Source organism: Gossypium raimondii, chromosome 5 (assembly GCF_025698545.1).
Source record: "Gossypium raimondii isolate GPD5lz chromosome 5, ASM2569854v1, whole genome shotgun sequence".
In the NCBI taxonomy this organism is placed as follows: Eukaryota; Viridiplantae; Streptophyta; class Magnoliopsida; order Malvales; family Malvaceae; genus Gossypium; species Gossypium raimondii.
Window position 1 is genome coordinate 46,222,672 of NC_068569.1, and position 20,874 is coordinate 46,243,545.

A 20,874-nucleotide genomic window follows, 5' to 3' on the forward strand; every position below is an offset into this window, starting at 1 on the left:
CTACAATTTGGACCAATATTGAATTTCAATATTTTAAAAGTATAATGATTAAAATTAATCAAGTTAAAAGTACAAAGATTAAAGTTAATCCAATTCAAATATAATGAATAAATTCATAACATACGCAAAATATCACCAAAATAATATTTGATATACTGCAAGTAGAGTTTTTAAACTCCATAATAAGGTTGAGGTAAAGACAAATGTCCTATAAGATATAGTAATATATATATATATATATATATATATATATATATATAAAGTGAGGCACATGCCGAATTTTTAGTATTGATTGTAAAGTTAAAAAAATACACTATACACCGTACCAAATACCAACTCTTAATTGAATTGCTATATAGAATTTTTTGGCTTTTATATATATATAAAAAAAAAGAAAGAAAAAAAAAAGCAAAATAGATGGGAAAGTGAATTACTTAGCAAACTGATTAAAGTTGAAGGACCCAACTTCAAAGTCGGCACCTCCAGCTGCTGACTTCCATATAATTATATCCCTGCTCAAATACAAATTGGTAAAATATCATGAATAGTCCCCCATATTTCATCAAATTTTCATGATAACAAATTGCAGTTACTTTTTTTTTTTTTCAATTTGAATACAATATTAATAGATTTCAATACTTTGGTGGGAACTACAAGTAAATATGACATTGGTTTTATTAATTTCTTCTTTTAAATATTTATCTTGAAATTCTGAAAAATTATGAGGACCATTCATGACATTGTTCCATTTTTAAGTTTAAAGCATAGAAACAAGCCATTTTTTGAGGTTATACTCAACTAAAAATAGAATAATATCACAAATGGTCCCACATAATTTTATCAAAACTTCAAGATAAAGTATAGAATAGGAAAAATTAATAAAACAATAATATTATATTTACTTGTATTTCCTACGTAAGTCTAGGTTTGAAACCTATTAAATATTGTATTAAAATTGAAAAATAAAAACAATTGAGAGTAACTACAATATATTATCATGAAAATTTGATAAAATATGAGAGACTATTCATGATATTTTCCATTTTTCATTTGAGCAGAAAAAACAATTATATGAAGTCAGCAGGTGTCGACTTTAAAGACTTTAACCATTTTGCTAAGTAATTTACTCCCCGTCTATCTTACTAAACATTTTTCTTATTTCATATATTGAGAGATAAAAAAAAAAGTCGAATTTTTTACCTAAATAATATATGTTGAAGCATTTAGATGAACATTATAGCTTGCTGGTAGGGACTCCAACGGGTTTATCTCTAGATCTCTTTTCAATGTCCCGAGACAGCTTCTTTACTCCCTCTTTTGGTATATGGCGAGGCTGGCTCAGCCAAAGTCCTCCATCAACTACAAGGGTAGTGCCATTCACATATTTACCTTAAAAAAGTTCACATTCAAATGAATCAATAGCACAAAAATTCCTAGGAAAAGTATTAAAGCTGGAAAAGCAATGGCAGGATGGGGAAATATATGCTAATCGGTCATTAATGGTGACTTTAGGTGCCACTCAAATTTTACACTTTCATCTTATTGGTTTTACTTCTTTTTAGTTTCTCATCTATTCGACTACAGCTTTTATCTTATATTATTAGTAAATACCTTCTTGACTACATAAAAAATACCCCATGTTTTGACACTTGTAACTGACACATTTGATCATGGTATGAGTGTCATGGCTCACGGATTAAAACATGTGACCATTGCGCACAAAACGTTGCATGGACTTATTAATGAGACTCATTTGACCCGCTTAAACTGGCCCGACTCGTGAAATATATGAAGAAACCCATTTACTTAAAGCCTTAGTAGTCCAGTAAAAACTCCAGTAAAATTAGAGTTACTAGGATAATTTATGTAAATCCTAGAGGACTCTTATCTTGTAGATAGACACCAATTTTGACTGTCGATATAACTTAATTTGTATTGTTGGATTTGGGGGAGCTCAACTATAAATAGAGACCTTCCCCTTCATTTGTAATCATTCAGTTGTAAACCTTCAAAATAATAAAATACTTTTGAGAGCATTTACTCGAACACTTGGTGTGCGCTATTTTTCTATGGCTTTTTATTCCTTCGTAGCTTCTTTTGCCTTTCGAGTTTGCTTCCGCTTTCCTTCTATGCCTTAGAGAATTTTTGCGAGAATTCTCACTTTTACAAGTTTTAGACTAATTTAGGCAGATTCGAAACTAAGAAATCACCTAAGGTAGCATGATTTGTCAGACTAAAGTTCTAAGCTCGGGACAATTGGTGTCTAAACTACTGTTTAAAGGCGCCGGTTGAGATTATGAAAGGAGGAGATGAGCGGAATGTCTCGATGGAGACCCATGGGAGGTATAAGAAAAAAATAGATCGAAGAATATGCTGTCAACTTTGGAAAGCCAAGTCACCAATCTCAAGAAACCCATGGATGATTCGAAAGAAACAATCAAGGTATTTAAGGGACGCATTAATGAATTAGACTCGATGAGAGAGCAACTTAAAGGCTAAAAGGCAAAGGCTTTTAGTGCTAATTGGGATGTGATGAAGGAGACCCTCATTGTCACTATTGAAGACCAGACTGAGAGAATGTCTAAGAGTAATGATGTTCTTGAAGCTTTGATCATGACTTTAAAGGAAGAAGTTGAGGCCATGATGGCAAAAATTGAGGAGCTTGAGGGAGAGCTTGTTGTGTGTAGAGCACTGTGGGAAAAGGGATGTTAGTTTCTATCCCTAAACAATGCAAAATGGATGACCCTAAGGCAAAATAGTTCAAGAGGACAAGGCTCGTGAGAGACGTGAATAATTTTGTTTGAAGGATGGAACAATACTTTCGTGCGATAGACATCGAGGATGATGCCACTAATGTAAACACTGCTGTAGTTTATTTTACTGATGCTACTCTCTTGTGGTGGTGTCATAGCTGTATAGATGAGAAACGAGGTGCAACCACAATTGGAACTTAAGGAGTTCCAAAAAGAGAAGAAAATAATTTTACCCGCAGTATGCCGAGAAGGAGACTCAACCTAAGTTGCGTCAGCTTATGCAACAAAGCATTGTTCTAAAGCAAATTTGAGAGTTTAATGAGTTGATGTTTCAAATTTTTGACTTAAGTGAGAAGGTTACTACTACTTTGAAAGAGGTTGAAGTCTTGGGTGAAGCAAGAGTTGCATCGGTAAGGTATCACTAAGTTTATTGTAGTCATGTCGAGGCGAAATCCTTTATTAAGCTTGAACAAAGGGAAAAAAAGTGTGTCTTCCAAACCCAAAGAGATGAGCAATGGTGGAGACTATAAGGTAGATGGAAGTGGCAATAGTGTCAACGATAAAAATGGTGATAATGAGAGACCACATAATGAGAAATAGAAACCCAACAACAAATCGAAGGAGCCAATGAAACATTTCCTTTGTGATAATCCACATATGGTAAGGGACTGTCTAAAGAAATCTGTGCTTTTTTCCATCGAAGGGGACGACGAGCAAACAGAGCATAAATGAGGTTTGGTTCAATTGTTCATTCTGTCAAAGCTAAGAAGGTTAAAGATAATAAGAAGCTAGTGAAATTTTTCTTATGTTGTGGTCTGCATATGATTTAGGACTATCCAGAGCAATTTAAGCTATCCACAGTCATTACAGAAGATGAAGCGGAGCCTGTTGAGAGTGAGGCTTTAAGGTGAAGAGGAACCAGAAACAAAGAGTTGATGTATGTGGGCATAAACATTATAGGTCAAAGAAAGAGTGATCTTGTTGATATGAGGGCGTCAGACTTATTCATATCGAAAAAAGTGGTGGGTAAACTTGGTTTCTCGTTTAGCAAATCGACCAATAAGATCAATACTGTTAATTCTAAATAGGTATTAATTGTAGGAGTAGCACAAGGAGTTGAGCTGCAAATCAGGCAATGGAAAAGGAAGGAAGACTTTGAGATAATACACTTAGATGATTATGGTTTCGTTCTTGGATTGAATTTCATTCACAAGATTAATGTTTCGTTGATTCCTTTTGCCAATTATTTTTGTATCTTGGATGCTCGACAACAATAATGCGTTGTGCCGATAAGTCGAGACACGAGAGGTGAAACTAATGTATTGTCGGTAATCCAGCTAGTAAAGGATATTCAGTGTGGTGGGAATATTTACTTGGTAGATCGAAGTGCTATGCATACCCTATTGTAAATGCTAGAGAGGTTGGATACCAATGTGAAGCCTATTAAGCCATCAGTGGGGCTACCATTTATGAGAGAGGTGGGTCATGCATCAGACTTTGTGGAAAATGTAATAATAACAATTGGGCAATTGGATCGAGTAAACGTTATGAGCGTGGTACATCGCAAACACTTATCTAGTTTTTTACATTATAACTTACCATTAGCTTGGCAAAAATATAAGGGCCCTTTTAAAGTTTTAAAGCGAGTAAGCCGAGGGGCTTACAAATCAGAGTTAGCAACAATACTCAAGGTTAAGTCATTGCTAAATATGAGTGTCTAAGCTTATTTGTGCGGATCAAAGGAATCCCAATTGAGGCAAGACACAATGGAGGTAAGTAAGAACAACGGTGACCTTTTACAATCGAGATGTACAAGTGAGAAATACAATTCGAGTTAGGCGACAACAAAGTTATAAGCGAAAAAAATGTTCCGAGGAGTAAAACTACCCGAAAAAGAGACTAATTGGGAATCAAGCGAGACATCAAGATCGTTCCAAGACAAGTCAAACCAATGTCATTTCGAGGACGCGACGAGAGTGTCACAAGAACGGGTTGGGGAAAATGTCACGGGCTGCGAATCATAACTCATAACTATTGTGCACAGAACATCCATGGACTTATTAAACGGAGCTTATTTGACCTACTTGAGCTAGTCTGACTAGTGAAATATATGGAGAAACCCATCTACTTGAAGCCTTGGTGGTTCAGTAAGAACTCTAATAAAATTAGAGTTACTAGGGTAATTTATGTAAATATTAAAGGATAAATATAATTTAAATCCCTTAAGACTTTTATCTTATTGATAGACACCATTCTTGATCACTGATGTAACTCATTTTGTACCGTTAGATATTGGGGAGTTCAATTATAAAAATGTCTTCCCCCTCATTTAATAACTCAGTTGTAAACCTTTAAAGTAATAAAATACTTTTGAGAGCATTTATTCAAATAGTTGGTTTGCGTTATTTTTATGTGGTTTTTTTCTTCATTCCTAGTTCCTTTTGTCTTTCGAGTTTTCTTCCGCTTTGCTTCATTGCCTTATAGAATTTTTGCGAGAATTCTTACTTTTGCGAGAGTTAGGCTGACCTAGACGAATTTGAAACCAAGAAATCTCCTAAGGCCACACGATTTGTCAGACTAAAGTTCTAGCCTCGTGACATGAGCATGATCCTCTAAAACTATGAAAAACAAAACATTTAAAAAAATTGAATACACCTATATCGAACATTTATCCTAAACCTGAACGACAGTTTCTTATTTGAATGAAAGGCAAAGAAAGAGGCTATTGATAAAATAAACACAAAAAGAAATATTGATTTATTTGTGTACCTTATTGCAATTCCCTGATAACTAACCACACTAACTCATACAACAGTTAAAACTCTATTTATTGAACTTCAATCACAATTTATTGGTTGACAGTTGATACAACACTTATATTTCTATATTTCATAAAGAGGGCACTACTATTGTACCCATAGGAGCATAGAAATTAAATCCAATAAAGAAGCAATTTTATCTTTTTTTTACTATAGGTTAGTGATATACCAAAAGAATAGAAGGGTGAGAAAATAAAAACAATTACAAAAAGTGTCAAAGTTATAAGGAGAAAACTAAGTTGCTCATACATATAGAAGAATACGTAAATGTAAAAGCCATACAACTAAGTGCAAGTCTCACAGGTCACGAATCAAAGCCTGTGACATATGCGCAAAGAGTGTCTCGTGGAAGTCAATTAATTAAATGTGACTCATTTGACCCGTTTGAACTAGCCTAACTCATGGAATATATGTAGAAGCCCATCTACTTGAAGCCTTGGTGGCCCAATGAAACATTCTAGTAAAACTAAAGTTACCAAGGTAATTATTGTAAATCCTAAAAGATAAAGATGTATAGTGTTTAATCCCTTAGGACTCTCATATTATAGATAGACACAAATCTTAACCGTCGATGTAACTCAATCTATATCATTAGATCTGGGGAAGCTCAATTATAAATAGAGGTATTCCCCTCATTTGTAATCACTTAGTTGTAATCCTTCAAAATAATTGAATACTATTAAGAATATTTACTTAAACACTTGGCCTTTCTTGTGACATTTTCTGTTCTTTTTCTACTCTTTCGTTTGAATTACTTCCGCTTTATTTTTCGTGCTTTGGAGAATTTCTATCGAGAATTCTCACTTTGCAAAAATTAGGTTGACTTAAGTGGATTTGAGCGCAAAAAATTGCCTAAGGCCACACGGATTATGATACAAAAGTTCTAGCCTCGTGATAATTGGTATCTGAGCTAAGGTTTTAATGGCACTAATTGAGATAATGAAAGAAGTAGACAAACAGGTTGAGTCAATGGAGATCCGTGGGAGGGCCAGGAAAGCTAGTCGATCGAGAAATATGTTATCAGCTTTGAAAAGTCGAGTGGTCAATCTCGAAGAGTCCATGGGGGATATGAGGGACACTCAAGGTAGTTGAGGGACGCACTGCAAAGTTGGACTCGATGGAAGGGAAACTCAAGGAAAGCGCGCTGGAGTCTCTCAGTTACAATATGGAAGAGATAAGAGGAGTGCTCAATTCTACTATGAATAAACCGATAGTAAGGGACGATGCTTTCGAGGCCATGATGATGACTTTGAAGGAGGAAACTAAGGTCAGGAAGAGAGTTTTAAGCATAAGAATTGAGGAGCTCAAGGAAGAGCTTGTGTCCCAAGCTATAAACAACGAGATAGATATCCCCAAACTGAAAAATTTTAAAGAGCAAGGTCCACAAAAGAGGTGGATTACTTCTTGTGATAGATGGAGCAATAGTTCCATGTCATGGGTATCAAGCATGATGATGCTAAGATAAATACTGCTACTAGATATTTCACTAATTTCATTTTTTTATGGTGGCAGTGTAAATCCACAGATGAAAGGCGTGGTCAAGCCACAATTGAGACTCAGGAGTTTTGAAAAGAGTTAAAGGATCAATTTTACCCATAACATGTCGAGAAGAAGACTCAGTCTAAGTTGTGTCAGTTCTAGCAATAAGACACAATTCGGGAATATGTGAAGAAATTCAGTGAACTAATACTCCAAATCAATAATCTAAGTGAGAAAGAAGCATTATTCTATTTCATAGATGAGTTGAAGTAAAAAACAAGAATTAGAATGTTGAGAGGTCTAAGAATTTTTGAAAGCCATGATCGTGGCAGAGTCCTTAATTGAGTTTGTTTTGAGGAAAGACAAGTTTGAGTTTTCCCAATCCAAGGAGAAAGGTAATGGTGGGGAAGATGAAATGCAAGTTGAGTGAAAGAATAACGGTGGTAATGGGAAACCACGAAATGGAAAGGTAAACTCCAACAACCAAAACGAGAAAAAAGAGCGAGATACAATGTTACTTATGTGGCGATCCGCATATGGAAGGGACTGTTTGCAACGATCCATGTTTTCTGCCATCAAAGGGAATGATGAGCTAAAAAGAACTCTCATGAAGCTTCATTCGATCGTGAGTGGTGTCGAAGCCAAGAGATCAAAGGAAATGAGAAGAAGTTAGCGAAGTGCTTATGATATGGTCTGTATAGGATGTGGGACTATTTAGAACAATCTAAGTTGTTTGCAGTTGCTAAAGAAGAGAAAGTAGAGTCTGACGAGAGTGAGGCTTTAAATCTTAGATCAATGGTACTCAATTTTGCTAAAGCGAAAAGAGGGATCCCAAGTAAAAGAGTTTATTAGTTCAAATCTTCCAAGCCCAAAAAGAATGGTAATGGTAAGAGAGATAAAGAGAGACAGGTCGGGAATGACAATGGTAATGGTTACAATAGGACACCACATAATGAGAAGGGGAAACCCAATAACAAACTAATGTAAAAGAAATGTGAGATACAATGTTTCTTATGTTGTGGTTCGCATATAATGCAAAATTATCCATAGTGATCTAAGTTCATCGGAATTAATAAAGAAGAAGTGGAGCCAAATATTGAGGCTTTAAAGCTTGGGTCAATTATACTCAATTCTACAAAAGAGTAAAGAGGGGTTACAAGAAAAAAATTGTTGATGTTTGTGGACATCAACATCGCAAGTCAAATGAGAAGTACTCTTGTTGATACAGAAACATCTGATTTGTTCATTTTAGAAAAAGCTGCATGTAAACTTGGTTTCATAGTTTGTAAGACAACTAGGAGGATTAAGACTGTTAATTCCAAAGAGGTTTCAACTATGGGAGTAACATAAAAAGTTGAGCTACAAATTAGTTAGTGGAAAGAAAAAGAAGACTTTGAGGTAATTCATTTAGATTATTATGACCTTATTCATGGCTTAACAAAATTGATGCTTTTTTCGTTACTTCTACCAATTTCTGTGTATTTTGGATACTTGAAAAAAACAATGCATTGTGCCGATAAGTTAAAATATGATAAGTGAATCCAAGAAAATTTTGACATTCTAGTTAGCCAAGGATGTTCTGTGCAATGAGAACATTGACTTGAAATATTGTAGTGCTAAGGAGACCGTATTGGAAATGTTAAGGGTGCAACAAATCGACACGAAACCCATTGAGTTATCAATAAGAGCACCACCTATAAGAGAGATGGGTTATTCATTAAAATTCATGGGGAAAGAAGTGATGCACACTAAACAATTAAACAAAGTAAATGCTGAATGGGATACATCTTAAACACTTATCTAGTGTTTTCCATTATGACTTATTGTTGTCTTGGCAAAGACATAAGGTACATTTCAAACCTTTGAAACGGAAAATTCGAAGGGCTTACAAAGAAGAATTAACGACAATACTTAAGGTTAACCTAGTGTTCGATATGGACATGTCTAAGCCTATTTGTAAGGATCAAGAGAATCACAATTGAGAAAAGTTACAATGGGGCAAGATGTTGGATATTTGAGTGGAGACCATAGAATTGGAGACTTATATGGAAATAAACAGTACACTTAGAGGCGCGGATGACACTTTCCAAAGAGAACTATTTGCCCCCACACAAAGTGCTAGAGGGTTAAGACAAAGGTCCTCCTGGGATACAACGAAGTTTTGAATTTCCTTTGATTAGCAAAATCGAGGAATTCCCTAACTCTTACTCTAGTTTCTAAAAATAAGATTGATTGTAATTGTATATTTTGTGAGCACCATAGTGCCTCTATTTATATGCATTAAATGAATACAATTTTGAAGAGCCACAACACTTCATATTGGACATACTTCTTAAGAGAAACATGTCACATGGAAATGTATCCATTGGATGTTAAATTATCACTTTTAATTTGAATAGTGCTTATGAATAATTAAACTTGTAAGATGATAAATCATCACTTTTAATTTGAATAGTGCTCATGACTAATTAATTTGCAATCTATAATTTCCAATAATCCCCACTAGATTGCAAATTCTAGAAAATAAGTACACAACGATTATGCATAAAGAAGGGTGTCCGCAGATTGAACCATCATTTAGTGCAAACTCTCAGAGTATCAACAACGTGAATGGTGGCTAGTCACTTAATTCATCACTCTTAAAGTCAATACCGAAAAAATTTCACACATAATCGTAAAGTATTAGAGTAAGAGTTTAATTTGCTTTAGCACTATTATGGCCATGTACTCATCCCGTTTCATGAACATATATGAGAGAAAACCATAAACAAAATCTCGTTGAAGCTACACCACTTCATGTCTATATAGGTGGATTTCATGACAATTAATTTTCATTCATTAAGAGTAAAACTCATCCTCCAAAAATATAAACACTAAATCCTGATCCTTAGTGTACGTTGTCATTCGATAACTTATTGTTACCCTTTGAACCTTGAAACTAACTTTTGTCTAGAACAAGGTAGGGTTTCCATTATCAATTACGTGATTAGAATGGTTTTAGTCCCATCTTAGTGATTGTACTCTTAACCAAATCCCTTGACAAACCTTTTGTCAATGGATCTGCTAAATTGTCAATTGACTTAACATATGTAACAGTTATCACACCGTCCCTAATCAATTGTCTCACATACTCATGTCTCAAACTTATATGTCTAGACTTTCCATTATACACTTTATTGTACGCTCGAGACATGATAGATTCACTATCACAATTTATGGAAATAGCGAACTTTATATGTAGCAAGAGATCTCTTAGCCATTCCACTTCATTGCCTGTAGCTGCTAAGGCTATAAATTCAGCCTCCATAGTTGAATGTGAGATGCAAGTTTGTTTCTTAGAGGCCCAACTAATGGCTCCACCTCAAATTGTAAAAATCCATCTCGATGTAGACTTATTGTCACATAGACCTGTAATCAAACTTGCACCCGAGTAACCTTCTAGTATTACAGGATAATCACTATAGAATAATCCCAAGTTTTTTTATTTTCTTGAGATAGCCAAAAATCCTACAAATGCCTTTCCAATGATCGATACTAGGATAATGTGTAAATCTCGCCAATTTGTACACATCAAATGCGATATCAGGTCTAGTACAATGCATTATATACATTAGGCTTATGATTGCGCTGGCATACTCAAGTTGTGCCATAGCACTGCCATTATTCTCACTTAACTTGAAGTTTGAATCATATGGAGTGTTCGAATCCTTGATATTCAAGTGTTTAAACTTTTCTAATACATTATCGATGTAGTGAGATTGACTTAGTGTAAAGCCCTTTCATACTTTTTCACATTTATACCTAGAATTGTATCTACCTCATTGAGGTCCTTCATTTTAAATTTCGAGGTTAGATACTCTTTGGTCTCACGAAGACCTTCCATGTTCGTTCCAAAAATCAACAAATCGTCTATATAGAGACAAATAATTACACCATACCTATCGGTGAATTTAGTGTAAATACATTTATCCTCACCATTATGTAAAAAACCATATGACAAGATAACCGAGTCAAATTTCTTATGCCACTGTTTAGACGCTTGTTTTAAACCATATAATAATTTGATCAACTTACACACCTTATGTTCATTTCCAAGAAGCACAAAACCTTCTGGGTACTCCATGTAGACTTCCTCTTCGAGATCACCATTCAAAAAAGTTGTATTAACATCCATTTGATGTACATGTAACTTATGGATAGATACAAGTGCTATAAGAATTCGAATTGAGGTTTTCCTAACCACTGGTGCATAAGTGTCAAAATAATCTAGGCCTTCTTTTTACCTAAATCCTTTAACCACCAACCTAGCCTTAAAGGTTGGAGAACCCCCTTGTTGGAGCATTCTTCCTTTTAAACACCCACTTACACCCGATAGGCTTCGATCCTTGAGGAAGATCAACTAGAATCCAAGTATTGTTGGATAATATTGAGTCCATTTCATTATTGATCGCCTGTTTCCAAAATGCTGCATCCCTAGAAGTCATGGCTTCACCATAGGATTGTGGATCACCATCCACATTAAACATTATGAGGATCTTCCTAATTACGGATTCTCTGTTTCCCTCAACAATGAATGCTAGAGATTGCGAGGAAATAAAATTAGGATCAAAGTCTTTTACTTTTCTCACTCTTTGACTTTTCCTCGGCTTCATATCCTTATTATCACAAAGACTTCTTTTGGTTTGATCACTTGAGATCGTTGGTTGATATTCTTTTTTTGAATCTATTAAATCATTGAAAGCCTTATTCTTAATGAATACAGCATCTCTTGTTTCAATTATCATATTTGACACTAAGTCAAAAACACGATAAGCTTTAGGGTGTTGGGCATATCCAACGAATGCACCCTTGATAGCTCTTGGACCTAACTTTGTTCTCTGTTGGTCAAGAATTCTATAGTAAGCCAAACACCTACACACTTTGAAATAATCTAAGTTTCGCATCCAACCCTTCCATAACTCATATGGAGATACTTTGAATTTTGTCGATGGTATTTTGTTAAAAATATAACACAGTCAATAATGATTCACCCATCGAGTTAACCTTATCTACTAAAGTACGGCTCTTTCTTTCTGCCAAAACATTTTGTTGCAGAGTATAAGGCGCGGAACACTCATGTACCACACCTTATTCCTCACAAAATATATTAAATTTATTTGAAAAATTTTCACCACCTCTATCACTATGAAGCACTTTGATTTTCTTACTAAACAAATTCTCAACCTCATTTTTAAAACATTTAAACATATCAAAAGCCTTGTCTTTACTTCTCATGAGATACACATAAGTAAATCTAGAGAAGTCGTCTATAAAAGTGATAAAATATTATTTTCCACCTTTTATTAGTGTTCCATTTAATTCACAAACATCTGAATGAATTAAATCTAACACTTGTGGATTCTTTTCAGATTTATTAGGAAACGACTTCTTAGTAATTTTTGATTGAATACAAATTTCACATTTATCCTCAAACTCATCATTACTTAGACTTATATAACCATTCTTTTGCATATATTGTAAAGTTTTAAAACTAAAATATGCTAAACGAGCATGCCACAAAGGATAAGATTCAACAATATAAGGAGAAGAATTGACTTTATTCATATCAATGCTCAACTTGAACATACCCTCGTTACAATATCCTTTTCCTACATATATATCACCCTTAAGTAAGACAAACTTATCAGATTCCAAGATAATCTTGAACCTCTAAATTCTTTCTCACATCGGGAACATGCAACACATTAGTCAAAGTCAATTTCTTCCCAGATGTGAAGTTGAGTTCCACTGTCCCTTAACCAAGCACCTTAACCGATTGATAGTTGCTAATAAGCACTTCATGGTTTGCCACTAGTTCATAACTTTTGAATTGTTGTCAGTCATTGCACACATGGATAGTAGCTCTAAAGTTAAGCCACAAATTACAGGACTTATCAGTCATGGTTATGTTGAGTTCAGTAATCATACCAATCTCTAAACTTTTGATCCCTTCTGTAACCATGGCCACTAAGTCCATGCCCTTCACCATATTGGCTTAAGAAGTTGTGGCATCTTGCTTCTTTTTGAGAAGTCTGCAATCCTTTATATAGTGTCCTTTCTTATTGCAATTATAACAATTGCGAGTTTTTTCTTCTTGTCTTGCACGTCATTGGTCTCGAATGTGGCCTTTCACTTACCATTTCGAGAGTTCATGGACTCACTCACATGGTTCATTTTAGAACTTTGGGAAAGATACACCGTATCACGCTTCCGAGTTTCCTCTTCAATATGCAAATGCCTAAGTATTTTCTCCACAGTGAAGTCCTTTGCCATATGCAGAAGTTTCTTTCGATAATTGGTCTAAGACAAAGGCAACTTTGAGATGATAGCCCCAACTTGTAACAATTCTGGAATAACAACTTTCAAGTCACGAAGCCTGCTTACAAGGACTTGTAATTCATGAACTTGATCCATGATCGGGATACTATCAAGGATTTTGAATTCGAAATACTTCATCATTAAAAATTTATCAGTACCTTGTCACTTGGTGTTGTATGTCTTTTCAAGAGCTTTTCATATTTCTACCGAGAATTGCATCGACATGTAAAGATCAAACAATTGATCAGACAAGGTGTTGAGGATGTGTCCTTGACATGTGAAATTGTCTTCTTCGCGCTTCTTCTTGAGTTCAGCCACTTTTGCAATTTTCTCAGAATTTGCATTGGGGGTGAGATCCTCTACGAGTTGTAGGTTTGGATCCAAAATGTACGCCACATTTAAAACAAGAGGGAACATCTTGTCCTTCCAACGATTGAAGTTTGAACCGTCAAATCGGTCAAGTTTCACAAACTCTTGGTTCATCACTTTGAATGCGGTGTTAGACTCTGTCGCTATCTCCAAAATTAGTTCTCTTTGATTGTTGGATATTTGAGTGAAGACGATAGAATTGGAGACTTATATGGAAATAAACAGTACACTTCAAGGCATAGATGACGCTTTCCAAAGATAACTATTTTCCCTCACACAAAGTTACTAGAGGGTTAAGACAAAGGTCCTCCCGAGATACAACGAAGTTTTGAATTTCCTTTGATTAGAAAAATCGAGGAATTCCCTAACTCTTACTTTAGTTTCTGAAAATAAGATTGATTGTAATTGTATATTTTGTGAGCACCATAATGCCTCTATTTATATGCACTCAATGAATACAATTTTGAAGAGTCACAACCCTTCATATTGGACATACTTCTTAAGAGAAACATGTCCCATGAAAATGTATCCGTTGGATGATAAATCATCACTTTTAATTTGAATAGTGCACATGAATAATTAATTTGCAATCTATAATTTTCAACACAAGAAAGAGTGGTAGTCTCTTTTGATCGAGATATACAAAGTAGAGAAACAGTTTGAGTTAAACAACGACAGAGATATAAGACGAGGCAAATGTTTTGAGAAAAGGAACTACCCAACAAAAAGACTAGTTGAGAATCGACTGAGGCATTAAGGCAGTTTTGAGACGAGTAACACCAATATCATTTTGAGGATGCGACGAGGGCCTCTTAAGAATAGGGGGAAGAATGTCATGGGCTGCGAATCAAAACCCATGAACATTGCGTACAAAATCATAGAGATCAATTGATCAAGTGAGACCCATTTAACTCACATGAATTGGTTTGATTCATGGAACACATGCAGAAACCCATCTACTTGAAGCCTTAGTAGCTTAATGAAACACTCCCATAAAATTAGAGTTACCATGGTGAATATTTTGTAACCTAAAGGATAAGATTATATAGTATTTAAATCTCTTATGACACTCATCTTGTAGAAAGGTTTTAATCTCAATCATCAATGTAATTTAAATTGTACCACTAGATCTGGGAAAACTCAACTATAAGTAGAGATGTTCCTCATTTATAATCATCCCATTATTGAGTAATACAATATATTTGAGAGCATTTAATCAAACACTTTTGTATATAGTTTTCTTGTGGCTTTTCTGTATGTTTGTTGTTTCTTTGTCTTTGAGTTTGCTTTCGCTTTATTTCGGTGCCTTAGATAATTTCTTTTGTGAATTCTCATCTTTTGAGAGTTGGACTGGCTCAAGCGAATTTGAAGCTAAACTTTTACTTAAGGCAACACAATTTGGCAAACTAAAGTTCTAGCCCCGTGATACAAGCATGTGGATATGTTGAGCTTAGGCATATTGAAGCTAATATTGAAAAAAAAAAGAAATTGAACTTTCATATAGAATTGATTATTTTACGAGCAAGAAAAAATGGATTATAAGCTCTGAAATGTTCCCAACAGAAATTTAAATATGAAATATCCATAAAGAAAGATGCATTTTATAATACATCATTCTATTAATATGTGAATTAAGAATCAGTTCTAGGGTATATAATTTGTAGAGGTATTGGTAAATGACAATAAGCTAGAATAGGGATCAAAGTAACTCACCAGCATCAGAAACAAGGTAGAGAGCTGCCATAGCAATATCCCATTTTTCCCCTATCTTATACAAAGGCATGACCTCTCGAGTTTTGCTTTTAATCTCATCCGGTACTAGTTTACTCATGCCAGGAGTATCACCAATAGGACCTGGGGCGATACCATTGACTCGAATATCATAGTCAGTTCCCCACTCAAGTGCCAAGTTTCTAGTAATGCTATCAACGGCTGCCTAACATAATGAAACTCTAGAAATAAGCATAAATGAAGAGTAAAACCTTGGCTGCAGAGACATCCGTGGAAGAAATTTATATGACAAACCTTGGCTGCGGCGACATGTATTTGGTACCAAGAAGCTGTATAGTGTAAAGTAGCAGTAATATTCAAAATTGATCCACCCCTAGATGAGTTCCTTCCATGTCCTCCCTTTTTGAGATACTTGAGTGCTTCATGGCACATTGTAAATGTGCCGACTGAATCAATATCTATAACTGGATGTGCAGGTAAGAACAAATACATTTAGCTAAGTTGTTTACAGAGCATATAAAGGAAAAACTGCTTTTGAAAAGCCTAATTACCATCATTTTAAATAATTAGCCGAATAACTTTTAACGTGGTTTTTTTATTAAGGAATAAAAGGAGAGATAGTGGTGATAGGATCTTTCATGACTTATTTAACTCTCAAAGAAGATTAAAACAAAATCTGAAGTAAATTCACTAGACAGGGACAAAGATCATTGACTTGAGCCTAAAATTTGCCCTCGCCAATAGACAATATGATTAGAACCGAGATGACCCTGTGGGCATTGCAAACCTTATCAAATTACCGGTTCTAAACCCATTAGGGGATAAATCCTCAGCAGACACAAGAAAATTGCCAGCAGCTGCATTCACAAGAATGTCGAGGCAGCCAAAATGCTTGACAGTTGATTCAACCACTCTTCTTGCGTCTTCCTGCTTGCGAACGTCCCCCTCGAAGCCAACAGCCTTCACAAACAATTGAAAGTAAAATGAAATGTCTGTAACATTCAGCAGAAAGTCAAAAAACCAGCATGAAAACATTTAGTGGATCAATAACAAAAAAACAAACAAGCAAGCTACTGATTCAATTGAATGCTTATATCATCAGAAACTTGGAGGTGCAACAAAGTGAGAACTGAGCATCCAAAGAATTGTGCAGTGCGTTAATTTTATATATCTCGTCATAAGCCTTATCTTCTGATTCATATATTTGTTTTTCTTCTTTCATTATCAATCATACTGGTGAACAATCTGTCTTTTCAGGAACCAAACAAGTACAATTTGACCGGCTCTTAAACTTCAATGAAATCAACAGTGAATGTAACACTGAAAAAGACAAACAATTGGCATCAGGAATCAATTAACTAATTAAAACTAATTGAGTGTATGTGTATATATTATGCATGTGAAAGTTTCACATTATATATTGAAGCTTATTTATACGTAACATGTGATTGAAGTATGGAAAAGGAAAAAGAATTGATGGGGCGAATACAAAGTACAAACAAATTAGATGGCATAGTTTTTGACAATTCCTGGCTTCTAACTCTATGCATATGACATCATATAAGATGATCTTGTACAATATGTGGTGCTTGGTTTTTTCCAATTATTCATACTGTTTTCTTTTTATAGATGACACATACCAAGGAGAATTAATTGATAACTTATAAGATAAGCAACAAGGCAAAACAAAAACAAAAATTCAAGATAAATGAACTCAAGTCCCAAGGAAAAGGGACACTAACTCGAAAATCAGGAGCTCAATTTGGTTTTTATGGGATCAGATAAGACCACTTCCCACATTGGAACTCAAGATCATATATTAGGGAGAAAAAAAGATTAATTGAATTCAGAGGAAAAGAACATGGATCGAGTCTTGGGTTGCATGTAAATCATAAATAAAATGAATCCAGAGTTGTTGATTCAAGCAATTCTCATAAATATAATAAATAAAAGAGAGCGAAGTGAATTGAGACTGGAGAAAATAGAGGAAAATGGTGATGAGAATATACATTAATTCCAAGGGAGTGAAGGGAAGAGACAGCAGCATCAAGGACTTGTTTGCGTCGACCCATTATGGCTACTGAAGCTCCATGTTTTCCAAATTGTGTTGAAATCTCAAAACCAATGCCCGACCCTCCTCCTGTGATCAAACAAACCTTTCCTTTCACTACATCTGCCTTGAATGGTGACTCCTCCTTTGCCATTTCCCGGCCTTGTCTATATCTCAGTTCTTTCTTTCTTTCTCTTTCTCAATGTTTCAATCCAAACCAAACAATGGAAAGTTTAAACCCCAGTTTCTATTTCGAGAACAAACACCAACAACCAAAATTTGAAAAAAGTCATTACTAAATTTTAAATAAATCATTAATATTTTTAATAAATTTCTTCAAAAGATTCATTAATAAATTGAAAAAGTAATGCAATAAAAATATTTAAATAATTTAGAATCGGCATATTAATATTATTTAATCTTAAAAATATTTAATATTAAAATAATACAAAATTTCATCATGGTTTGAATATTAATATTAATTAATACATTGTAATTTAAATAATCTTATTAATAATTTTTATAGATTATATTTATAACATATATTGTTAAATTAATTTGTTCTAATATTAAAATTTATTTTTAATTTTATATTTATCTTTCCTCTACTTTAATATATGAATATAATTAATCTTATTATATTAAAAATATAAATTTAATTTGATAAAAGTTATTAATATGATTTTTAAGACTATATTCTAAGTTTAATGATTTAATATTCATTAATTTAACATTATAACATTAAAATTTAATTCAATAAGAAAATCTTAAAATAAAGATATAATTTATTTAAATAAATTTTTATTTAACATACAGAAAATTATAAAAAAATTAAAGATATTATATATTTTTTAAAAATTTGAATACATAATTGTAATTACAACCGTGTTTAATTTAAAAAAAATTAAAGGATACATAAAATTGTATAAGTTTAAAACACATTTTTAAAATAAAATAAAATAAAATATTAAGTTATATTTTAATTTTATTTAGAAAAATATTTTAACTAATTTTTTACTTTTAACATTAATTTAAACTTTTTCTTTCTTTTTCTGAAAGTAAACTTAAAAGTTAACATTAACTAATTTTAAAATTTAAATAGTAAATGATGTAAATTAGAATATAATAAATTTAAATACTTTTTTTCAATATTTCTGTGTAAATAATTTAATTGTTATTTTAATGAATATTCAAAATTAAAATCAACCGATTCTTAAATTTAGTTTTTAATTATTTTCTAAATAATCAAATTTATAAATTTAAATAGATCTTTGTTCTTAAAGTATATTGAAAGTGTTATATGAGAAGAAATGAATTTATATTTACTATAAATGCGAAAATTTTAGTAATTTGATATGGCGAAGTGAATTAACGATAAAAGTTGTAATTTCGATAACATAAAAATTAGAAATTATGCTTAAGGGGAAAAATATAATTATAATTTTTATATACATGTGTGAAATTTTAAGTACCCAAATGGTTGCTAAGAGAAAACAAGAAATAATTAAGAGGCGTTAATGGAAGTCGTTAATATTATGATCATGTGCAGGTGAATTGGTGACATAGCTCACACAAGTGATAAGTGTAATAGTCAATAATACATATATAACTGTGAAGTGATTTGTGAAAAATAGAACGTCGATAATGGCAATTTATCGAAAAGAAAAGATAAAGAAAAATAAAGAACACAGGTTTTTACGTGGAAACCCTTTCGGGAAAAAAAACTACGGGTAGAGGAGAAGATAATTCACTATGTTGAATTCGAATGATTACAAGAGAAGTAGACTATATCTATTTACAGGCTTGTAAAACCATATTCTAATAGAAGGAGTGTAGTAAGGTTGAAACACCTTATTCTAATCAATATCAAATAGATGAAGTTTAATAAAGTTGAAAAACCTTATTCTAAAATAAAATAAAAAAAAGTGTAGTTCTATATGGATTTTACTTTTATTTTATTTTACCACTTTATTTTATTTTAACAAGGATTCGGGTCACTTAATTCTAACAATCTCCACCTTGATACGAGTTCTCAATGAATAAGTTCTTCACCACGAACTCTCAATGAACAAGTTCTCCACCTCTTCCATGAAACCCCTTAACGGGTATTTTTCAACAATGAACGCCAACCAACTCTAAGCAATGCTCAAACTTGGTTATGGGAAGTGACTTAGCCATCATATCTGCAGGATTTTGATGAGTACTAATTTTTCTCACAAAAATATCACCACGAGCAATAATACCATGAACAAAATTATACTGAACATCAATGTGTTTTGTTCTCTCATGAAACATTTGATCTTTTGTAAGCAAGATGACACTTTGACTATCACAAAATACTATACTGATTTGAAGGTCTTCATTGAGTTCACTAAAGAGTCCCTTCAACCAAATGACTTCTTTACAAGCCTTATTAATTGCCATGTACTCAGCTTCAGTGGTAGACAAAGCGACTGTAGTTTGCAAAGTGGCTTTCCAACTGATAACAGGACCTGCGATTGTAAAGACATAACCTGTGAGAGATCTTCTTCTATCAATGTCTCTAGTAAAATCAGCATCAACATACCTAATGAATCCATCTCTAGTTCTTCCAAACTGTAAGCAAATATTAGTAGTACCACTGAATTGCTTTCCAGTGTTCTTTACCGAGATTTGCCATGTATCTGCTAATTGCACTGACTGCATATAATAAATTTGGACGTGAATAAACCATAGCATACATGAGAGATTTCACTGCACTAGAATATGGAACATGTGACATGTACTCAATCTCATCATCTGATTGTGAAGACAAAGTCAATGAAAGTCTGAAATGGGCTGCTAAAGGGGTACTAACAGGCTTAGCACTGTGCAAACTGAACTTGCAAAATTTGTTTTCAATATACCCCTTCTGACTTAGGTACAATTTATTTGTTTTTCTATCTCTTAGAATCTCCATACCAAGTATTTTCTTTACTGTTCCCAAATCTTTCATCTCAAATTCTTCACTAAGCTGGACTTTGACCATTCTTATCTCTCAATTATCTTTCACTGCTATCAACATGTCATCAACATAGAGGAGTAGATATACAAAAGAACCATCACTGTTTTTCTTAAAGTAAACACAACTGTCAAAGCTACTTCTTTTAAAATTATGAGAAGTCATAAAGGAATCAAACCTTTTGTACCACTGTCTTGGTGACTGTTTCAAACCGTAAAAGGACTTTTTCAGTAAGCAAATATAATCCTATTTTTTTTAGACTATAAAACCTTCTGGTTGTTGTATGTAAATATCCTCCTCAAGTCCTTCATGCAAAATTACAGTTTTTACATCTAA

At 33.5% G+C, this 20,874-nt stretch overlaps 1 protein-coding gene across 4 annotated transcripts; it reads right to left on the minus strand.

The window, feature by feature from the left end:
• Positions 1-298: 298 nt before the first annotated feature.
• On the minus strand, positions 299-17,826 carry LOC105766230 (peroxisomal 2,4-dienoyl-CoA reductase [(3E)-enoyl-CoA-producing]). 4 transcript variants are annotated; one of them, XM_012585606.2, is made up of 6 exons: positions 17,518-17,826; positions 16,309-16,468; positions 15,803-15,972; positions 15,491-15,713; positions 1,201-1,389; positions 299-512 (listed from the first exon to the last, which is right to left on the minus strand). In XM_012585606.2, exons 1-5 carry the CDS (start codon positions 17,710-17,712, stop codon positions 1,235-1,237), a joined length of 903 nt encoding a protein of 300 aa, XP_012441060.1. In that variant the 5' UTR covers positions 17,713-17,826; the 3' UTR covers positions 299-512; positions 1,201-1,234. The 4 variants fall into 4 exon arrangements, with proteins under 4 accessions (XP_012441060.1, XP_052486953.1, XP_052486952.1 ...); XM_052630992.1 differs by lacking the exon at positions 299-512 and having other exon boundaries at positions 760-1,359; XM_052630991.1 differs by lacking the exon at positions 299-512 and having other exon boundaries at positions 766-1,389.
• Between the last annotated feature and the right edge of the window lie 3,048 nt (positions 17,827-20,874).